This window comes from Coloeus monedula (assembly GCF_965178545.1).
Source record: "Coloeus monedula genome assembly, chromosome: 3".
Lineage (NCBI taxonomy): Eukaryota > Metazoa > Chordata > Aves > Passeriformes > Corvidae > Coloeus > Coloeus monedula.
In genome coordinates, this window is record NC_138783.1 from 2,937,634 (window position 1) to 2,956,956 (window position 19,323).

At 39.1% G+C, this 19,323-nt stretch overlaps 1 protein-coding gene across 1 annotated transcript in view; it reads left to right on the forward strand.

The window, feature by feature from the left end:
• Positions 1-19,323, forward strand: part of EPHA3 (EPH receptor A3) — a 177,767-nt gene that overhangs the window by 131,340 nt on the left and 27,104 nt on the right. Inside the window, exons 7-11 of the mRNA XM_082278329.1 lie at positions 6,831-6,993; positions 8,515-8,617; positions 9,065-9,132; positions 12,730-12,855; positions 17,391-17,576. Coding sequence (XP_082134455.1) covers positions 6,831-6,993; positions 8,515-8,617; positions 9,065-9,132; positions 12,730-12,855; positions 17,391-17,576 — 646 coding nt within the window. The remainder of the gene's footprint in view (positions 1-6,830; positions 6,994-8,514; positions 8,618-9,064; positions 9,133-12,729; positions 12,856-17,390; positions 17,577-19,323) is intronic.

Here is a 19,323-nt window from a genome sequence, read left to right on the forward strand (position 1 = left end):
TCTTTTCTTATTCTCCTGACTAAAATTTTCTTATTATGCTGTTCTATCATGCTGTCGGTGTTCATACATTTATCTATCAGCACCCATGTGCTGGTGCTTCCCTTTGGCACAAGCATCTTTTACATGAAAATTATTTGGAAAATGTTGGCTGATCTTCTGGGCTGCTTTGCACTGTGAAAGTTCTTTTTATTAATAACTGAATTCTTCATAAATTATAAGCAAATGACTACAAATGACAGAAAATCTGCCATGAAATATGTTCTGCTTTTTATTGACATTTTCTTTTATTTACAACTCTTTATTTACACATCCTCCTATAGTGATCTGTATTTAGAAAAAAAAAATTGTAATAGAAGCTTTTTAGGAGGTGTTGCTGGTAGAATTGAAAAGGTCATAAATTGCTGTGGAGATTGAGAAGTGTGGTATTAGCCATTTTTTGATAGATCTATTTGATACATTGCTACTGACTTTAACAAACGTTGAATAAAATGCCAGAATTCTGGTTTAATTGAGCATTTGCTAACGCTCTTCATATCTAATAATCAGGCTTATATTTCATACATACCAGAGAAGATGTAGTGATAATATCCTCTAAGAAAATGTTGTTAAAATACTCCGTAAGTATTCAGTTAATCTTTAGAATTTTTTTTTTCATGGAGCTTTACAGTGGGACAGTGTGGTGCTGATAGTTCATGCCTGATCTTCAGCTGAAGAAAGAGGATCAGAAGGCTGTATGCTGAAAAGATTTCTCCCAAATTCATGTAATCTGATTTTGGGAAGAGTTTTTTGGTGAGAACTTGAACCTTCAAAAACCCTGGTGAAAATCTAAACATACCTCATGCTAGTGATAAAGGGAGAAAAAGAAATCATCTGAAACATTTCAGCTCAGTCTCACATAATGCAGCAGCATTCTGTGGACTTCCACTCTGTTTTTTTTTTTTTTTTTTCATTTCAGTGAGGACAGGATCACTTTCAGATCCTGAGCCTGAGAAGCAAAGAAGAACCAGCTCACAGACCAGATTGTTTTGATTTGTACAACCTTAGTACAAAAAGGATGCAGGAATTATTTCCGGTCTCTTACTTCCAAATTTCTTTTAAGGGAAGAGACACTTTTATTGGCTTTTAGCAAGGCTTGAAGTATCCATTTACATCACAAAGAACCTACACCTGAAAGATGCCAGAACTTCAGCTTGCTTTGCACAGGCCAGGTTGTTTTTCCAGATGATCAACTTGTGCTTGATTTGAGACCTACCTCTGACTGCTCTTGCTGCCACTGGCCCTACCTTTGTTTTCCAGGAGCTGTGGCAGCTCCAGCTCCAGTCACCCCAGGTGGTAGCCCTTGCCTGGGGAATTTTGTACCACAGGGTAAAGGCTGTGGCACACAGCTCTCTCTTGTGCATCTTGGAATTAGGGTGATGTTGTGGTTTAATCCCAGCTGGCAGCTAAACCCCACGCAGCCACTCTCACTCCTGTCCCTGTGGGATGAGAACTGTCGGAGTAAAAGTGATAAAGCTCATAGTTTGAGATAAGACACTTTACCAGGTAAAGCAAAACAAGGAATTCATTTGCCACTTCCCATGTTCAGCCATCCCCAGGAAAGAGAGCTCCATCACGTGTAACAGGGACTTGGGAAGACAAATGCTATGGCTCCAAATATCCCCCTCTTCCTTTTTCTTCCCAAGCTTTACATGCTGAGCATGGTGCCATGTGGGATGGGTTGTTCTTGTGTTCAGCTGGAATCAACTGTTCTGGCTGTGTCACCTCCCAAATCCTTGTTCACCCCCAGCCTCCTCATTGGAAAGGTGTAAGAGGCCTTTGCACCGTCAGCACTGTTCAGCAATAATAAAAATATCTCTGTATTATCAAACATGTCTGTTTTCAGCGCAATTCCCAAAGCCACAGCTAGCTGCCGTGAAGAAAATTAGTTCTACCCCAGCCAAAAACAGCACAGGTGATCTCTTGAGTTTCACTTGCTCCAAAGGGAGATATTTTTTTTCCCCGCTGTGTGTATTCAGTTAATTTTAATTAAATCACCAATAAGTTTTATTTGTGTTAGTTTGGGATGTTGTGATCATCTTTCTACACCGAAATTGAGGTTTTCTGTTCAAGAAAACTGTCATCCCGTGCTGTTGTGTGCACAGACAGAGCAAGCAGGTCCTATTCCCACTGTGTGTATCCACTCTCAGGGAGCAATTGGTTGTCATAAGACAGCTTTATAAGGCAACCCACGGTCTTAGGAGGCTGATCTTGCGCATGTGTTTCTCCCCTTTGAAGTCTGTGATCAAGAGTTCATATGCACAGACAGTTTTCTTAAACCAGGGAGCCAAGTGCTTGACAATGGGAGCCAGACCATTTAGAGCAAAAGGCTTTTAAAAAGCCAACCTGCTGGCACCAGCGCTTTTAATGTGTGTCCTGCAGGCCCTTGGGGAGTCAGAGGCCTATTCCTCAGGGTTTATGAGGGGGAAAAAAATTTAAAAAGCAAATCTGTTGTCAGGAGACTTGAATCTATGTATTTTTAAGCTTTGCAAATTGTAATAGGTTCAAAACTAATGCTGTGATAAACTTACCTGAGGCCAGAGCAGCTCATGTTAGATTGTTACTCTTCATTCCTCCACGAAACACCTTTGAAAGATGATGCTTTTCAGTCTGAGATCTCTAAGCATGCTTCATTCCCTCCTCTTTTAAAAGGAGAGATTTCTTTTCAAACTGGTCCCTTCCATTTGCTTTCCTGCTTCAGAAATCGTCTTGGTTGTGCTCATCAGAAAACCCACCACTGTTAGATGGAAATAAACCCTTCAGAGTTAGCATATCTGAGTATTTCTCCTGGCAGTCATCTACCTGATTGCTGGTAGATGATTTATGTTGAGCCATCCTTTTTCATCCTGCTAGTTTTCAGCTGATAAGTGTTTTGTCATCTCTTAGAAATTAAAAACCAGAACATTAATAGAGCAATACAGGTCAGCCCAATTCTGTCATACCTCTTGCTTGTGACATTATTTTGCTAAGCTGTTCTTAAGGTATTTAGGATGCTACAAGAGATTTGGAATAAAAAATAGAATGTAATGTGTCCACATTATAATATCTTGTAGTTTTTCTAATTCATTATTGTCATAAAAATGTGTGGAATATATTCATTTTCCCAAGGGTAGTTAATTAACCCATTTATTTTTGGGTTTTTTCAGCAGTTATTGCCCTTGTGTAGCCAAAAGATCAGAGCTTTATATGTGTCTAAAGAAATTAGTAGCTACAGCTTTAGGAAACTATTCTAACTTTTTGGAATGAATCAGAATGGCTTGGACTGGAAAGGACGTTAAGATCATCTAGTTCCAACCCCCTGCTATAGGCAGGGATAATTTCCACTATCCCAGGTTGTCCAAAGCCCCATCCAGCCTGGCTTTGAACACTTCATAGCATTATGGACTGAGTTCAGTTTTTCAGGAGCAGCAGTTGGAATAGAATTGTATTTTTTGTAAAAAAGTTTAGAGCTTGATTATGAAGCCCCAATCAATACTTATTCAAAACATTTAAAAGAAACAAAATCCTCTTTTAGATGGAGACCATATGGCATTTTTAGGCATTTCTTTTATGGTAAGGCATAACAGTTTATGTTGAGTTAATGGTACTAAATGACACCTCAGTTTAGTTCATCCATATAATGCTGTGCTGAATTTTAAGTGCCTCAGCCATCAAAGTGCATAAATAAGCCATGTTGCTTTCTTGCACAAGTCCTATTCTTTGTTTCCTTCTTGTCCTTGTTCACATAATAATGTTCTCTTGAAGGAGTGCATCATTTCATGTGAAGGTACAGAAAAAAGCCATCTCTTAAATACCACTCATAAACTATTAATTGTTTCAATTAAATATGTGGCTTACAATTAAATTATGTGCACTTTATTTAGATGGAGTCTTCTGCAAACAGTGAGTGAAATTCAGCTGCAGTCTCACATTGCTAAAATAGATTTGCTTTGGTGTCATAGGAATTGTGTGATCAGTGGTTACAGCCAACACATAACTCTGCACTTTGTACTCTCTCTGAGGCTGAAAAAGTGCATTCAAATGCACCCTGTTGCTTTTAAACTCTTATTATTCTGGCTTTGAGTGTAGGTAGGCCATGAATATTCCACGAGACTTGGAGGAAATGTCATATCCATGAAGAGTTCACTTCTGGCAATAAGGGAAGCATTATCAGGGCTGTGGACTCCCAGAAATGTGTAGCCAGGTTTTGGCCTCTCAAGTGCACATGAAGCCAATGGAAAAAATATTTTTCCTTATATGATATAAGTACTCTCTGGGCTTATCTGGAAAAGGACAGACCATTCTCCCTTACTGGTACTGCCACTATCAATTTAAAATGTCTCCAAAATATGTTTTTTCTAAAACAAAGTATAAAATTAGAAAATGTCACTTGCAAACGAGACACCAACAGTAGTGGGATTTGCTTCCCAGCAAAGATTGTGTCTGGTAAACTATGCAGAAATATTCAGGAAGAAATTGCTTTGTGCCTCCAAGTTCAAATTTATCCTCAGGCAGAGTGTTTGGTTAAAGTTCTGCTTGGCAAAGACTGGCTCTCCTTTTTGTGTATTCCTGCTTATGGTGCTATATCTCTGAAGTTTTGCCTTATCCCCAAGAAAGATAAACTTGGGCTTTTATGTGGTGTTGCACTGATTTGATTACTAGTAACATAAAAAATGACTTACAAAATATGTGTGTAAAAAGCTTCCCATAAACTGAGATACCATTACATCCTCCATACCATTGTTTTAGAGGTTTATTTTCCAAGTTCCAATGTGGATTATTAACAGACAGGGCCATGACTATATTTTCCCTTGCACGTATGTATCTGCACCAGAAGGAAATGTTTGCATTTCATAAAAGCAGCCTAAAGTGAGATCAAAATGAATGTCCAGTCATAGTATACACAAAAGATGTTGTGTTTTAAAGACAAGATTATTATGTCTTTGAAATTAAAATAGTTCCCTACATCCAACTGAATGACAAGATAAGGAAAGCCTGCAAATTATAGTGCTAGGCCTTTGTTGGTTCTAAAATAAATAATTTTACACAAGCCTGTTAGCTCTTTAGAGTGTCTTCCTGTAAATTTGCTCCCCTGAATTTAGAACAGAGAATGTTTTAGAGAAGTACGGGGAAACTCTGAGGAGGTCCAACACTGATTTCCTTTTATTTTTACTGGGCAAAGAAAATGGGCCATGGTAAACATTTTTATGGTCATTCTTTGAAGACTGGGTCCAGCTCACCCTATCTGAGGTTTGGATTCTGGATGGTAACTTTAAGGCACGGGCTTGGCTGCTTTTTCTGGTTTCTTTTTTTTTTTTTTTTTCTTTCTTTTTTCCTTTCACTGTGCTTTCTCATGAGCATAATGTTGAATATTGGAGATTCTGGCAATTCCCCTAACTGTGGTGTAAATGTTTCTGTTGCTCTATATCAAAGACTGCCAAGAACAGGGCACTTAGGCTTCTTTAGCACACCAAAGTGAACAGTTTCTGATGTTCACCTACTAACCTAGAATATCCTGACTCTATTCCTGCAGACAGCACAGCAGAGTAAACACGCTAAAACAACTCCAGTCACTTGAACTTTACACGTGGAGGTGAAATGGCCTTGGCAGTGAGTGTGTTGAGTATTTTCCACCCCCTATGCTCGTGCATTGGCACTCCAGTGTTGTCAGAGCTGAAATGTCAGCCCCTCACCAGCTAATGCAATGCCATAAAACATGATGAGAATTAGGTGAGATTCTCTGCATCCGACGTGCATTTGCTCGGTTTCTGCTTTCAACCCAGCAAAATTCAATGGGTGCAGTGTTTTGCAGAGTGTTCAAAGTAAAAGGACATCACATGAAACCCCCACCACCTCCAGAATAAAAAAAGTTCATGTTGGGGAACCTAAACAATTGAGATTCTCACAATTTCCCACATGTGTGGCTGCTGGCCAAGAGTTTTTTTCCCTGTGACAGTTCCAGCTGCCATGTTTAGGAAGCCAAAAATGCTCTTTTGGTACAAGATGGCTTTAGTAAAATAAGCACTACCTCAGGCTCCAAATGCGTGCTTAAATGTTAAGATTATGTGCTTACAGGAGGACTGAGACATACTTTTTTCAGAGTTAGCTTTTCACATGGTGTGAAGTGTATCCAAACTTACCAAATTACAAACCAGTCCTCCTCTTATTTTATATAAAAAACATTATGTCAGACTTAGGTGACTATTAAGCAGAGTGGGGTTATGAACGTAGTCCAGGACTGAGTTCAGGTTTTGTCCAAATGAGGATGGACACAACTATCTCATAGTTTTTATAGCATAGTAGAAAACCAGCTAAATCTGCCTCTTTTCTGAACTGAGGAGCCCAAGTGGGGTTTCTCTTGACTGTTATAAAGGTAACCACTGTCTTGTAAAATGTGAGGCCGTAAAAACTGCATCCTGCAACAGCTCTTCAGGGCCCTAAAATGTCTAAGTTGGCCTGTTGTGCACTTCCAGTTCAGTGCAGTAGGCAAATCTGATTTACGTTTTTTAAATAATCTTTTAATAATTTTCTTGTTGTATTACAGACCACGGACAAAATGTTGCAAAGCCATTTAATAAAATGTCATATACTCAGCGTGTCTAGTATTCGATTTACAGCACAATACCATAGAAAATCTGATGATTTAAGATATCTTGTTAAAAGATGATTGAAAATGAATGTTTGTACAAGCATTTGTCAGGCTATAAATATTTAAAACTATGCCAGTCCTCTCCAGGATGTTTGTAGTAATTTAGTACCTATCGTTTCTGTTTTTTAGGGTGTGGTTTTAATCTGATCACTTCTTTTTTCAAAAGCAGGAACAAGAGACAAGCTATACTATTCTGAGAGCCAAGGGCACCAACGTTACCATCAGTGGCCTCAAGCCTGATACCACCTATGTCTTCCAAATCCGAGCCCGAACTGCAGCTGGATATGGGACAAGCAGCCGCAAGTTTGAGTTTGAAACCAGCCCAGACTGTATGTATTTGTTCAAAGGGTTTATACTGACGTCCTGCCCAGTTTCTGACTGATCTGAATGGTTGCTTTCACTCCTTCTCTAGCTGAGGAAACGTGTCTCATAACTATTTATGATGTGTCTTTCTTGGTAGCATTGCTGTACAACTTTATATTTTATCATTAAACTTGAAACAGGCTGTAAAAGAGTATCCCGTAACTATCACAGATGGTGTTTTGTTCCATTCCTTGCCCTGCTTCTACCTCAGGCCAGAATCGATGCCTTGCTAGGCCATGGCTCTTGCTGAGGGAGGATGTTTGATAGGAAAACAAAGAGTAGTGTCAAGCCAAATTTTTCACTTGGCTTCCATGTATATTTGAGATATTTTATGTATTTCATCCCCACTTCTTCCTTCTCCACCCCAGCTCTTATTGTGAAAGGCAAACAAGCTTCCTGTTTAAAAAACAGAGTTACAAATTGCTGTTATGGTGACTTGGCATACTAGTTGAAACTAGAGCTTAAGGTAGGACAATTATAACAAGGAGAAAAAAATCAGTTGCAGAAATAAAAAAATTAGCAATTTAGAGGTAAATGAGTTTTCTCTGCAAAGTAATGTTACCAAAAGAAGGGGAAAAAGTAGAAATGTGGAAGGAGACGGTGGTGCACATCTCAATAATGAGTGTACAAATTACACAGATGACCAACAAATGGCATAAGTTTGTTCCTGTGCCAAGTTATCACAACTGAGTGCAGTTGCAGGTGTGTAATAGGTGGAGATGGGAATGATGTGACCCTAAACAGAAGCTCTCTAACCTGTGTGAGCCAGGAGTGGTAGCTCTCAGCTTGGTTTGGACAGCTGACTTAAAGCACAGTGCTGAGTTCAGTCCTGCTGTGCTCAGGGAAGCTCAGGAGGTCTCTGCTGGAAACTGCTCCTCACACCAAAGGTCTAAAGTCATCCTGTCATTATAGAACAGTCTAAAGCTCCATGCTTAGGGACCACAGGGGGATACCCAACATGAGGCAGAAAACAGCCCTTATTTTCCCTGTAGACATCTGTGTCTGCGTGCCCTGGCTTTCCACAACCTTCATGTGGATATTGTCAGGCTTAACTGGGAAACTCAGCTCCTAAAAGCACTTTCCATCATACAGAAGGAAAGTGAAGGTGATGATTATGGGATTTCTTGCCAAGGAAAAGTTCCTTACTGAGCATGACACAAAGTATGTATGGCATACACGACATGTGTGCTACTTAAGTATATGTTTGTATATAAGTATCAGTTTGCCAGCAGGTTGCTACAATTAGCAAGAGTAAAAATTAAGAGTAGCAGAAACAACTTTGGTAAATTGGCAAAGATGGCTGGAGTCTTACGTTTTCTTCCCTTGTATTTATTTGCTTGATGAGAAGTTCTGTACTGGATTAAATACTGCCAGGACACCAAATGCTATATAATGATGTCTGTCCCCTTTATGCATGTCAGTTGTGATATCATCAGTGTGATGTGTGTGTGTAAGGTTATTTATATATTTTTGTGTTGACTTTGCAGCGTTCTCCATCTCCAGTGAGAACAGCCAGGTGGTGATGATTGCCATTTCAGCAGCAGTGGCCATCATTCTCCTCACAGTGGTGGTGTACATCTTGATTGGGAGGTGAGTCTGGTGTCTGATTTGCACGTTTTCTCCTGTTTCCACGTCCCAGAGGGGCCCTGATGACTGTGGCACGTCGGGTGTTGTGGTGTGGCTGGTTTTCAATCCTTTGTCTGCTGCCCGGGAGCTCCAAACACTGCCTCACAGTCAGTAATGAGCCCGCTAACGTTAGCAGCCCAAATCATGCAGCAGTTGTTAAAAAATGCTATAAACACATTCTCAGGCAATTGTAAAATTAAACTGTAGGGGTCAAAAATCAACAAATCCTCTCATTAGCCAATTTCCTCAAATTCCCTGAGAACATCACATGCCTCTATAGGGCACAGAGAATGTAAATATCATTAAACTTTCAAACAGGCATTTAATTGTGCAGGGAGAACATTTTATTCTGTTTCCACCTGCAGTTAACACATAAAATTCTCTATATTTTTTTTTCTCTGTTGCTTGTAGATTCTGTGGATACAAGAAGTCTAAACATGGCACTGATGAGAAAAGGCTGCATTTTGGGAACGGCCATTGTAAGTTACTGATGCCTTATTTTAATGCTTCCAGAAGTGTTGAATTCATCCCCTAGGTAACTGATATTTTTCAATTAAAATAAAAAAAAAAAGAGAGCCATACCTCACTTAAACCAAGGTGAAATTAGGAAGAGAATTATCCCTTCTCTTGTGGGTAAGGAGATTTTCCCCGAACAATTATTCTTTGTTTCAACTTCTTTCATCTGTGTTCAGGTTAGTAATGAGCAAAACATCGCTGTCTATGTTCGAACAATGCATGTGGTTGGAATTGTGATATTGGTTCTGCTGTGCATCACTGAAATCCAGAGTGTAACTGCAACTTCCTCATCATATAAAGTCTAAGAAATATATACTTTTTTTTTTCCCCAAAGCAAAATATAAATCAATTAAACCTGTCTTGCTGAACACTAAAGGAACTGTGAAAATTGTTTGCTTGACAAAGTTCACCTACAAATAATGGTAATAATCTGATCCTGGATCCTCTCTGCAATGTGCATAACTATGTTACACTTTTCCACAGCAGAGCTGTGGATCCTGAAGATTGGATCACACCCATACACCCTTTAAAACAGGAATAAATTAGTTTTGGAGCTGGAGAAGCTGAGGGGAAAAGAAGGTGATAGCCTAATTCCTGAATGGGGGGATTACTTGTTTGGTTTTTTTTTTAATCATTGTACTTTGGATTTTTATATCCTTACAGGCAAAGATAATGCCTCTCTTAGACACCAAGACCAGAATAATTCTTTTCACCCACATAATTCTTGATATTAGTGAGGATTTGTTAAATAAGAAGCAGTAGTTCATCTTTGCAACTGTTTCAGCTCCAGATGAGTGTCGTGCTGCACCGTGTAAACCATGTTGAACCAGATATTTCTGCTGCTTAGCACGTTGTAATGTTAATATATGTGGGGGTTTTTTGCACACAACATTGGCACTCTGCTATTTGCAAGGAAAGAGCTGCTGGTACCATAATCAGGTGCCTCCTCCCCAAATATAAAAGAATTAACATTTTAATGAGGGATTTTCCAGCAGTAGCTGGAAATTAGAACTGTTTCCCAATCCTCATGACAATGGAATAACTGTTCTCTGACTGTTCAAATTATTATTATTTTAAGTTCCCAGCCCCTCCTTATCTCCAGAGAGCCAAGAGCATGAATATCCACAATTTCTGCCTCCTTCCCCAGCACTGTCAGGGGATACACAAGCTGTAGCAGTGGGTTTGCTTCGTGCAGCCCAACAACTGCAAACCAACTATTCTCAAAAAAAAAAAATCTCTACGGTTACATGTGGCCCATAGAATTAATGCTTCATCATCCAAATTTAATGAGGTTATAAAATAAAAGCAGCCAGTAAAATAAGTGTCACAGACAAATAACAGGTCAGAATTTGCTCTCCTTACTCCCACACAATGGAAAGTTGCAATCACTATTCTTAAACATGTCGGTGCTGTTAAATTCCTGTGGATTAAATTGCTTTTAATTTGACTTTAGATATTTATGTACTGTTTTCTGAGTAGTGCCATGCTGATTCACTGTGCAGTAAGAACAGAGCCAATCATGGGCCTGGTACTTCTGTTAGAAGTTCTTAAAAATTAGTTATTTTAGATTTTGCAGATATTTATCTCTTAGAATTTGTAAGTACATACGTGTGTGGCTGTTGAAACTTTTAATCTACCAAATTGTGGTCTTTCCCAAAAATAACAAAATTGCTCCTATGAACTAAAATAGGATAAAGTAACTTCCATGGCTGTTGTAAACTTTCAGCATCTTAAATACAGCAGCTGGTTTATTTCAGTCAGTTTACTCTGAATTACTTTTAAAAAGGCTCCAGCCATGAACTATTCCCTCCAGCCTTATTACAAATCCTATAATATTACTTCAAAGGAACAAAAATGTTTCACCTCCTCAGATCCTCTCCCTTTGCCTTCTCTGGCTGGGCCTTTTTTATTTTTTTGCTACCTTTAGGGCAATTTGTGCTGTTAAAATGAAAATGTAAATTATTATGTTTGCACAGAATGAGCTGTAAAGTAGTGCAGCTTAACACATGTGCACGTGTTTATTATCTGTATTTCATGACAGAACCCAGTTCCTACACAGGCTGCCCTTAATTATTGGTGTGAAGGGATTATTCTCCTTGCAGCCACCATCACCTGATCTCAGGAACCTCTGGGGTCAGCATTAAAAATCCGAAGCCCAAAACCCCACAGTGCAGAAGCTTTTAATTGTTATTTTTATTGGGGATATGGGGGGGCCTGTAATGTGCATTCAGCATGGACGGAAAGGAGCATTTACAAGATTTTTAACCATCGGCAATATACAGCCAATTACTTTTTGTTTTACTTGCAGGTAATTCTGTACTCATCAGGCTCTTGAAGGAAACACAGTCGGCCTTTAACGCCGTGCACACGCAGCCCTTGTGTTGAGAGCATGGCTCTTGCTTTGCATTGTTTTCAAGGCAATTAGCTTGGGAACTCAGTTTTATCCTGTTCTTGTCAATTCTGAGGCAAATAAATCTCCATAAAATTGATTTTTTTTTCCTTTTTTACGTACGGTTTGCATTGTTGGATATGTGCTCTCACGGTCCAAAGGTATTTTTTCCCATCTGTGCAACCCCAGCAAAAAAAGGTTTAACTGTTTTAGCGCAGTGAAAAAATTGCTGCAGTATAATAATGCTAAGCTGGAAAGGATATTCCTGAGTGGGTTAAAGCAGTGTTTGTAGAAGGAGTTAATATTTTTTACAAGACCAACTGGTACAGTTAGGGAAAGCTGGAATACATGTCTGGGAATGTAGGGTTTGTGTCAGAAGCAGAAAACTTCAAGCTGGGTATTTCACTTTTTGTTAATAAAATATATTCCTGTTGTAAAATGAATACAGAGGCAGGAACAGAAAGTACTGGGTGCAAACACAGGCAAGGCTTTGAGCTGGGGAGGGGGAATGAGGCTGTGCTTTGCCTTCAGCATTTTTGTTGGAGGCAAAGGTTGGGAATGATCTCTTCCAGCAATCCCTAGCCAGGAAACTGTAGAGGGGGCCAAAATAGTAACATGGGTGTAAGGGGAACAGAGCTCTAGAACCAGTTTTTATTAAGAACAATTGTCTACCATCCTTGTATGTTCTGGTAGAGGGATTGAGGCAGGGATGCATTTTTTCATGTATAAGTTTCTTATTATGCATCTTGTTGATGGACTTGGGGAAAAAAAAGTTGGAGTTAATTGTCTTTCTTAGTGTATTCCTAAGAACTTTTCAGGCTGACTATAGCAACACATTTTGTTCCTTGCCCCTTTGTTGTTACTTTGGAAGGGTCAATATAAGGCAGCATCTAAACGTAGCAGCCCAGGAGGGGTGAGTGGTATTTTAATATTTGAAAAGCAGTTAAATACTACATGTGCAGATATTTGAAATGGGTTGTCAAGACTTCTCTGCAGTACATCAGTGTCTGGTTTCACGCTGTACAAAGGTTCTGAAGACCTGTAAAAACCAGTTTGATTTGAAGAATACCTTTTCCTTCTGTTGATTTGCTTTCTATTGTCTCATAAGTTTTCTTTAGAAGGATTACTCAAGCCTAAGTAACATTTTCTCTCTGAATATGTTTTTACACAGTAAAACTCCCAGGCCTGAGGACTTACGTAGATCCACACACATATGAGGATCCCAACCAAGCTGTGCATGAATTTGCCAAGGAACTGGATGCTTCCAATATATCCATTGATAAAGTAGTTGGAGCAGGTAATGACCACCAGATATGTTGAACTAAAGATGGCTTTTTCCTGTAAATGCTGTTTTATATCTTTGGGTTCATAGTTGTGACTGCAAAGAAAATGTTCTAGAAAGTCTTCAAATTTGTAGGTCATATTTACAGCTGATTTCAGTACGGAGTTAAGGGCACACAACATTATATTTCTTTTTTTCCTCAAAGAAAGCAGACAGCGAGACAGTTTTTCAAAGGACACCAAGCCCATAGTTGAGTGCACCACTGTTGGAAGGGTCATTCAGCCTCACTTCTATGTTTCTCTTTAAAACCTGTCAGCGCAGCACAGAGAATGTTATCAGCTGTGAAGATGTTTTTTTCTTTTTCTTTTTTTCCCCCATAAAAGGGCTCTTGACTATTGTGCCTTGAGTGAAACCACAAACTCATTTCATACCAGTCACCATGCATCCATCAGACTGCAGTGACCTTTGGTCATGGGATTGATTTTGGTCACTGCTTTGGATTTGAATTATCGATTTAGGAGGAGAGGGTTGTCTGTCCAATAACTGACTGTCTGAGCCATACAGGTGCCACAGATTGTTGGATTTACAGGAAACAAGCTGGTGAAATGATCAGATTTTGTAACAGAGGAGCCAGATTTCAGAAAGTCCCACTACCCTGAGTGTTGCAATGCAACATGTAGCTCCTGAGAGGATGTGTGCTTCCTCCCTCAAGTGAAGTGGCAGATTGTCTCATTGAGCCAGAAGATCATGAAGTGTTACCTTTCCTCCTATATTAAAGCATTTATGAGGAGTACTATTGATTTTTAATCCATTGAAAAATACTTGTTCCTTTACTGTTGATTTGTTTAGCTTCTCTCTAAATACACGGTTTCAATTAAAACCATGAGATGTGAGAGGCAGACTCTGAGTGCACAGCAAAAGATTTTCAGCTGGAAAAAGTGTAGAACCCAAGCTACTGTACTCAGTGCACCTCCTGAATCACCCACCAAAAAAAAAGGAACTGTCCTACTGAAGCTACTCAGCTTTTTTTAGTTGAAGTTTTTTTATGGACAGGTAGAATCTGTGTTCCTTGCTTGGTTTTAATTTTGCCCCACAAGAGTGCACTGTTCTCCATCATCTTCAGTCAAGGCAGCAAAAGTCTGCTTACTGCACATAATAGGGAATTAGTGTGGGCATGGAGAAGGAGGATACTCAAAATTTAAGTCCAGGGGCAATGTGTTTGTTTCCTTGTAAGACTTTCAGGAGCCCTTGTTTGCAAGTTGAAGCTTTCTAAATTTGGGCTGTATGCAGTATATGAATCTAGAAAAGAACTTCCTAAGGATCATGCCCTGTTTTACAGCTTGGTTGTTCTGACCTATTTTTAGTCAAGATACACGTTAGAATAAGAGGTAATCCAAAGTTTGTCAAACATGGCCCCTGAAAACAGAGGAAGAGTTTTTTGAGAGGCTCCAAAAAAGGACTATGTCCTAAAGGAGTCAGGTGTTTTAAAAGAAAGTCTTTCTGTTCCACTGCAGTGAAAAACACAGGTTATTCTGAGTTGGAAGGGACCCCCACAGATCATGGAGTCTAGCTCTTAAGTGAATGGTCCACACAGGGATTGAACCTGGACCTTGGCATTATCAGTACCCTGCTCAAACCAACAGAGCTAAGTGGCAGAGGGTTCCTGCAAACTTTTTGCATTAAACCTTGGGCTCAAGAGATCATAACACCTTTTCTGGGCACCATAACTCAATTCATGTATCCTGAAGTACATCAGGCATTGCAGTTAACATTTCCTCTTAGCCATTGCTTGAGGTGCCAACAGGAGGAGCCAGGAGGGGAAGAACAGATGAAAATCAGGCCACAGAGTGCCGGGAGCTTCCAAACTGGGTTTGTGGCATCACTTTACACTGCTATCACTCTCAGCACGTGGTGGCTTTTACATTCAGAGTGCCTCTGAGGCAACTTCTTCAGGAACACTTCTCCCCAAAACCAGAAAGGCATTTCCTGCCTCTTACTGAGTCAATGACTTACTTGAGTGAATGGCTTGGTCTCTTCCTGCCCTTGTCCTTTGCAAGGCAAGTGTGAATGAAATTATAAAAAAGACAGGGATTTGAGAAGAAGGGATTCATTTAACTGCCTTGAAGTGTGACGTAAGTAATGAGACCTTCAAGTCAGGCAAGCAGTCTCAATGTTCTGAAGTACACCAAGCAGTTTTTCACAGCTTTTGCCAGGAGTCTCTGAGAAGAGAGGGGCTTTCAGAGCTTACATAGCTTTGAAAACATGCAATGCAATAAGGAAATATTCTTGTCCAAAAGAACCTCAAGAAAAACACAAGGGATTTTAGTGGGAGGCTAAGCATAGAAAAATTGAGGTCAGGAGCCACTTTTTCAGATTTTTCTTTACACTAATTCTTTCTTTTAAAATAACTCACTTATTTTTATGGATTCAGTTCAACAAACCACTTCAGAAGTTTAAATCCAACTGGGCAGTAGGAGAACACTACAGAAAGTACTTTCTTGATTTGGGGTAGATTTAACTGTATGCTTTGCTGAACAAGAAAGCATTTGCTTTTCTTTTGAAGTTGAAATACACTTGTAGCATAACATCTTGTTGATCAAAGTATTGCTAAAATTCAGGACCTACCTGTCCATGAACTTATTGTGAAGGTTTGCAGTGTCTCAGTGAGGGCTAGAACATTGCTGGTGTTCCCAAGGTTTATGAAATGTTGAGCTTTGGTGCCTCTCCAAATCTGAGGGAGTTGTGTGCACAACAGTACAATCATGATTTAAAAGTAAAGGGAGGAGCTGATTTCACAGAATCTTTGTTTACTAATCCCCTGAGTCTAAATGCACAGCAAATACCATCCCCTGATGTACTAAATAGCCTACATAAAAAGAATTTAAGATTTTGAGGAGAGATCTTTGCATCATGAACAGCCCTCCTAAATAATCCTTATCAGCTTTTCATGTGGGAATAGACACACCAGTCTGCAGGGCAGGTTATACAGTCTTTGTGTGTGTGACATAATTAAAAATAAACACCTCAGGAAGGCTTTGCATGAAAAGCCATCATCCTCATATCTTACAATCAGTGCCAGGTGCTCCACTCAAACACAAGTCTTTATTCCTCCTAAATAGTGTAGATCCAATCCATTTCTTAATGGGACCATATAATAATAATTTGCAGGAAAAATTGTAGTATTGCTGCATGGGTCACTATGGGTGTTGACCATGTAGATGTATTTAGCATCCATGCTGCTCTGGATATAAATAATCATAGGTTAATGTTACTGGGATGCCTGAGGAGCTCTTTCCAATGAAATAATTTCCAAGAAGGTAAACCTGCTTTCTATCCATAGACAACAGCAAACTTCATTGCTAGAAAGAGCCCAAGTTTTATTCTCTTGCAGCATCCGCTGGCCTTGAGGTACTTTTGGAATCTGATTAATCACTCAAGTTCTGAATTGTTCAGCCATGGCTAAATGGGACTGTGTTGATGGACATTAACCATAACCTTTTCCTTCCCAGAAGTTAAACAAATATCAGATACATGATTCCAGCTTGAAAATGAAGGATTGATTGCTGGGCTGCTGGCTGAAATCATAGTTAAAGTCTCCATTGACAGTAACTGTAAAATAGTTCTAAGAGCTTAGCTTGTTATAGCTTTTTGGACCATTAAAACATCAAGAAAATGGAGCTGGAAGCTGGGCACTACAAGATTTATTTCAAGCATTTTTTCCCCTTCCTTCTGTTCTCAAGATGTGCTTTGGTCTTCCTATTTTGTAGTGCTCTGACAGTATTGAGCTGGGGTTGGTGTTTGAACTCTTAGTAGTCATTTGGGCTTGCAGAAGTTGAATGCTTTTAATTAAGTCTGAAAAGAACTCAACTCTCATTAGTTACTAGTGATAGCTTTTAAAGTTTGTTTTCTGAGCTGCTGCGTGTCTTGGCAGCCTGAAATACAAACAGTGTTAGAATCAGAGGATGTAATGTCAGTGCTTTTTAGCAATGTGAATGTACATAAAGATATATCTTCCTTTTAGTGGTTATTACCTTGATAGTACAGTTCTATGCCTAGAGGATGAAGCAGCTGGTGATAAGATATGGTGATATTCATTTCTATGCTGTTGACTCAAATCCAGCCTGGGTTAGCAAAAGAGAAAGGTCATTGCCCTATCACACATTTATTCAGGGTCTTTTTTGATTAACTTGGCTGTCTAAAAATAAAACTTGGAAAAGGGGCTGAAAAAGGGGCTTTGAAATCAGTTGCTGCTCAAATATTAACTTATTTTATTAACATACTGGAACTTCCTTACGTGATTTGTGTAAAAATTAGTTAACTGAAAAAAATTTCAAGTGAGATGTCTTCTTCCAACAGTTTTCTACACATTTAATACTTCCTCTTTTGAATGCTAAGATGATTTTCCTTGTGCTCTGCTCTTGCATATTGCAAAAGGTTAAACCAGAATACACCACACTCCAGGGGCTTTTTTGAGTGCTGATTCTTCTTTCTTGAATCCCTACGAAATAACCACATTTCAGCGTTTGTCCCTTTTCCACTCTTTTTTTCAGGGGAGTTTGGAGAAGTTTGCAGTGGACGCCTGAAGCTGCCTTCTAAAAAGGAAATTTCTGTGGCCATCAAAACCCTGAAAGTTGGCTACACAGAAAAGCAGAGGAGGGACTTCCTGGGAGAAGCAAGCATCATGGGCCAGTTTGACCACCCCAACATCATCCGACTGGAGGGAGTCGTCACTAAAAGTAAGACATGACAGGGACATCTGTGTGTGGAAATGTCATGGAGGAACCTTCCAGGCTAAATAATTCTCTGGTTTGCTGATGATTCAAAGGAGAGCAAAAGTGAATTATAAATTAAGTAATCCAGGTTTATGCTCTGCAAAAGCTCAATAATAAATTGGCACCTTTAATAAACTCCAGAGCTACAAATTGCTCCACAGTGGCCAAGAGGCACTGGGTGATAATCTGGTAGGAGTCATGGAGTCTGATGTGCTGAGGCTTCTTAATTGCACTGAATTGCACTGTGTTCTGCTTTCAACTGAATCATTAGATTTGTCATTAGCACTAATTAATGAACAGCCTACCTGGTACAACAACTGGTTCTAGTGAATTATTAAATAAGACCAAATCTTTTGCCTACATAGTTTTCATGCAGGTGAAATACTCCATGGGATAGTCAATATGTACCAGCATGAGGCATTTCAAAGGTCCAGAATTCCAGAATTCACACATCTTGGTAAAAATATTGAAAAAAAAGTCTTGAGGATTTAATCTTTCAGCAGTAAAACTAATTTTATTTCTGTGATTTTATATATATTTACTTAAATGCATTTTCTAAATCTGACTTTGGGTGCTTTTGTTATGGGTTTGGTTGGTTTTTCTTTTCTTTTTTTTCTTGTTAAAGCATATTCTTAGTCTTTGTTTATGATAACAAATCACCTTCTCCTTTTGAGACCAAAAAAATTAACTGAAACCTCCATGTACATGTGGTACCTTCCTGGAAAAGTAATATGTTTCAACAACCCTCTTCAGCTACACTTTCTTATATTTCCACGGCAGAATGAAGTGATAAATTTAGTAATCAAATTTATCTAGCTACATTAGTTTTTAAGTGGGAGATCAGTAAGATTTTATATGAGGCAATCAAAAAAGAAAAAAAAATCAGGAATGCTCCAAGATTTTTCAGGGGAGTGGAAAAAATTGGTAGGATATTTTCTTGTTCATCCTAGAGGACCCTGCTGGAGAAGCAGCTCTTTGCCATTTCACTGATCAGCTTGGAATTTGCTGAGGATGTTTCCAGTTTAACTGGATAGAAACATACCAAATACTTTGGGTTTAAGTAGATGGTTTAAGAATTTTGTTTTTTTTAATTGTGTGATTAAGGGTTCACAAACATATGTCTGAAAAAATTTCATAGCACACTGCAGGACAGTGTAAGAAATTAAAACCCCGCCAGAATATGTCTAAAAGTCGCTAGTGAAAGGTATGTAAAAACTGTATGTTATGAAGACACATAATTATAATAATAATAATGCCTTCTCCATGTGTGATTCATGAAAGTCTATTTTGCTGATTTCAATAACAAAGAAATGATTGTTTTTCTTGGGTCTCACAGTCCCATTAGGAAAGGTCTGCCTGCATAAATCGAGGTTTATCTCCTACCTTGTAGTGACACACACTTTGTACAGTCAGAATAAAGAGATTTGCAGTCACAAAATCCCATGAAATGCCAGCATCAGTCTGCACACAGCTGAGCTAAATCTATTTTGTTACATTTTGTATTCCTGGAGTACTTGAGACAATAAATTAATTGCTGTACTTGCAGGAATTCGTGCATTGCTCTTGCATGTGCATTACTAATTCTCTCTGTATTCTGTATAAGTGACTTCTTTGAGTTTGTTGCTCAGGTGTAGTCACACCTCTGCTGTCTGCTTTTAGGGGCTGGGGGGAGGTCAGGAGTGCCAGCTGCCCATCAGGTCGGTGTATGAGA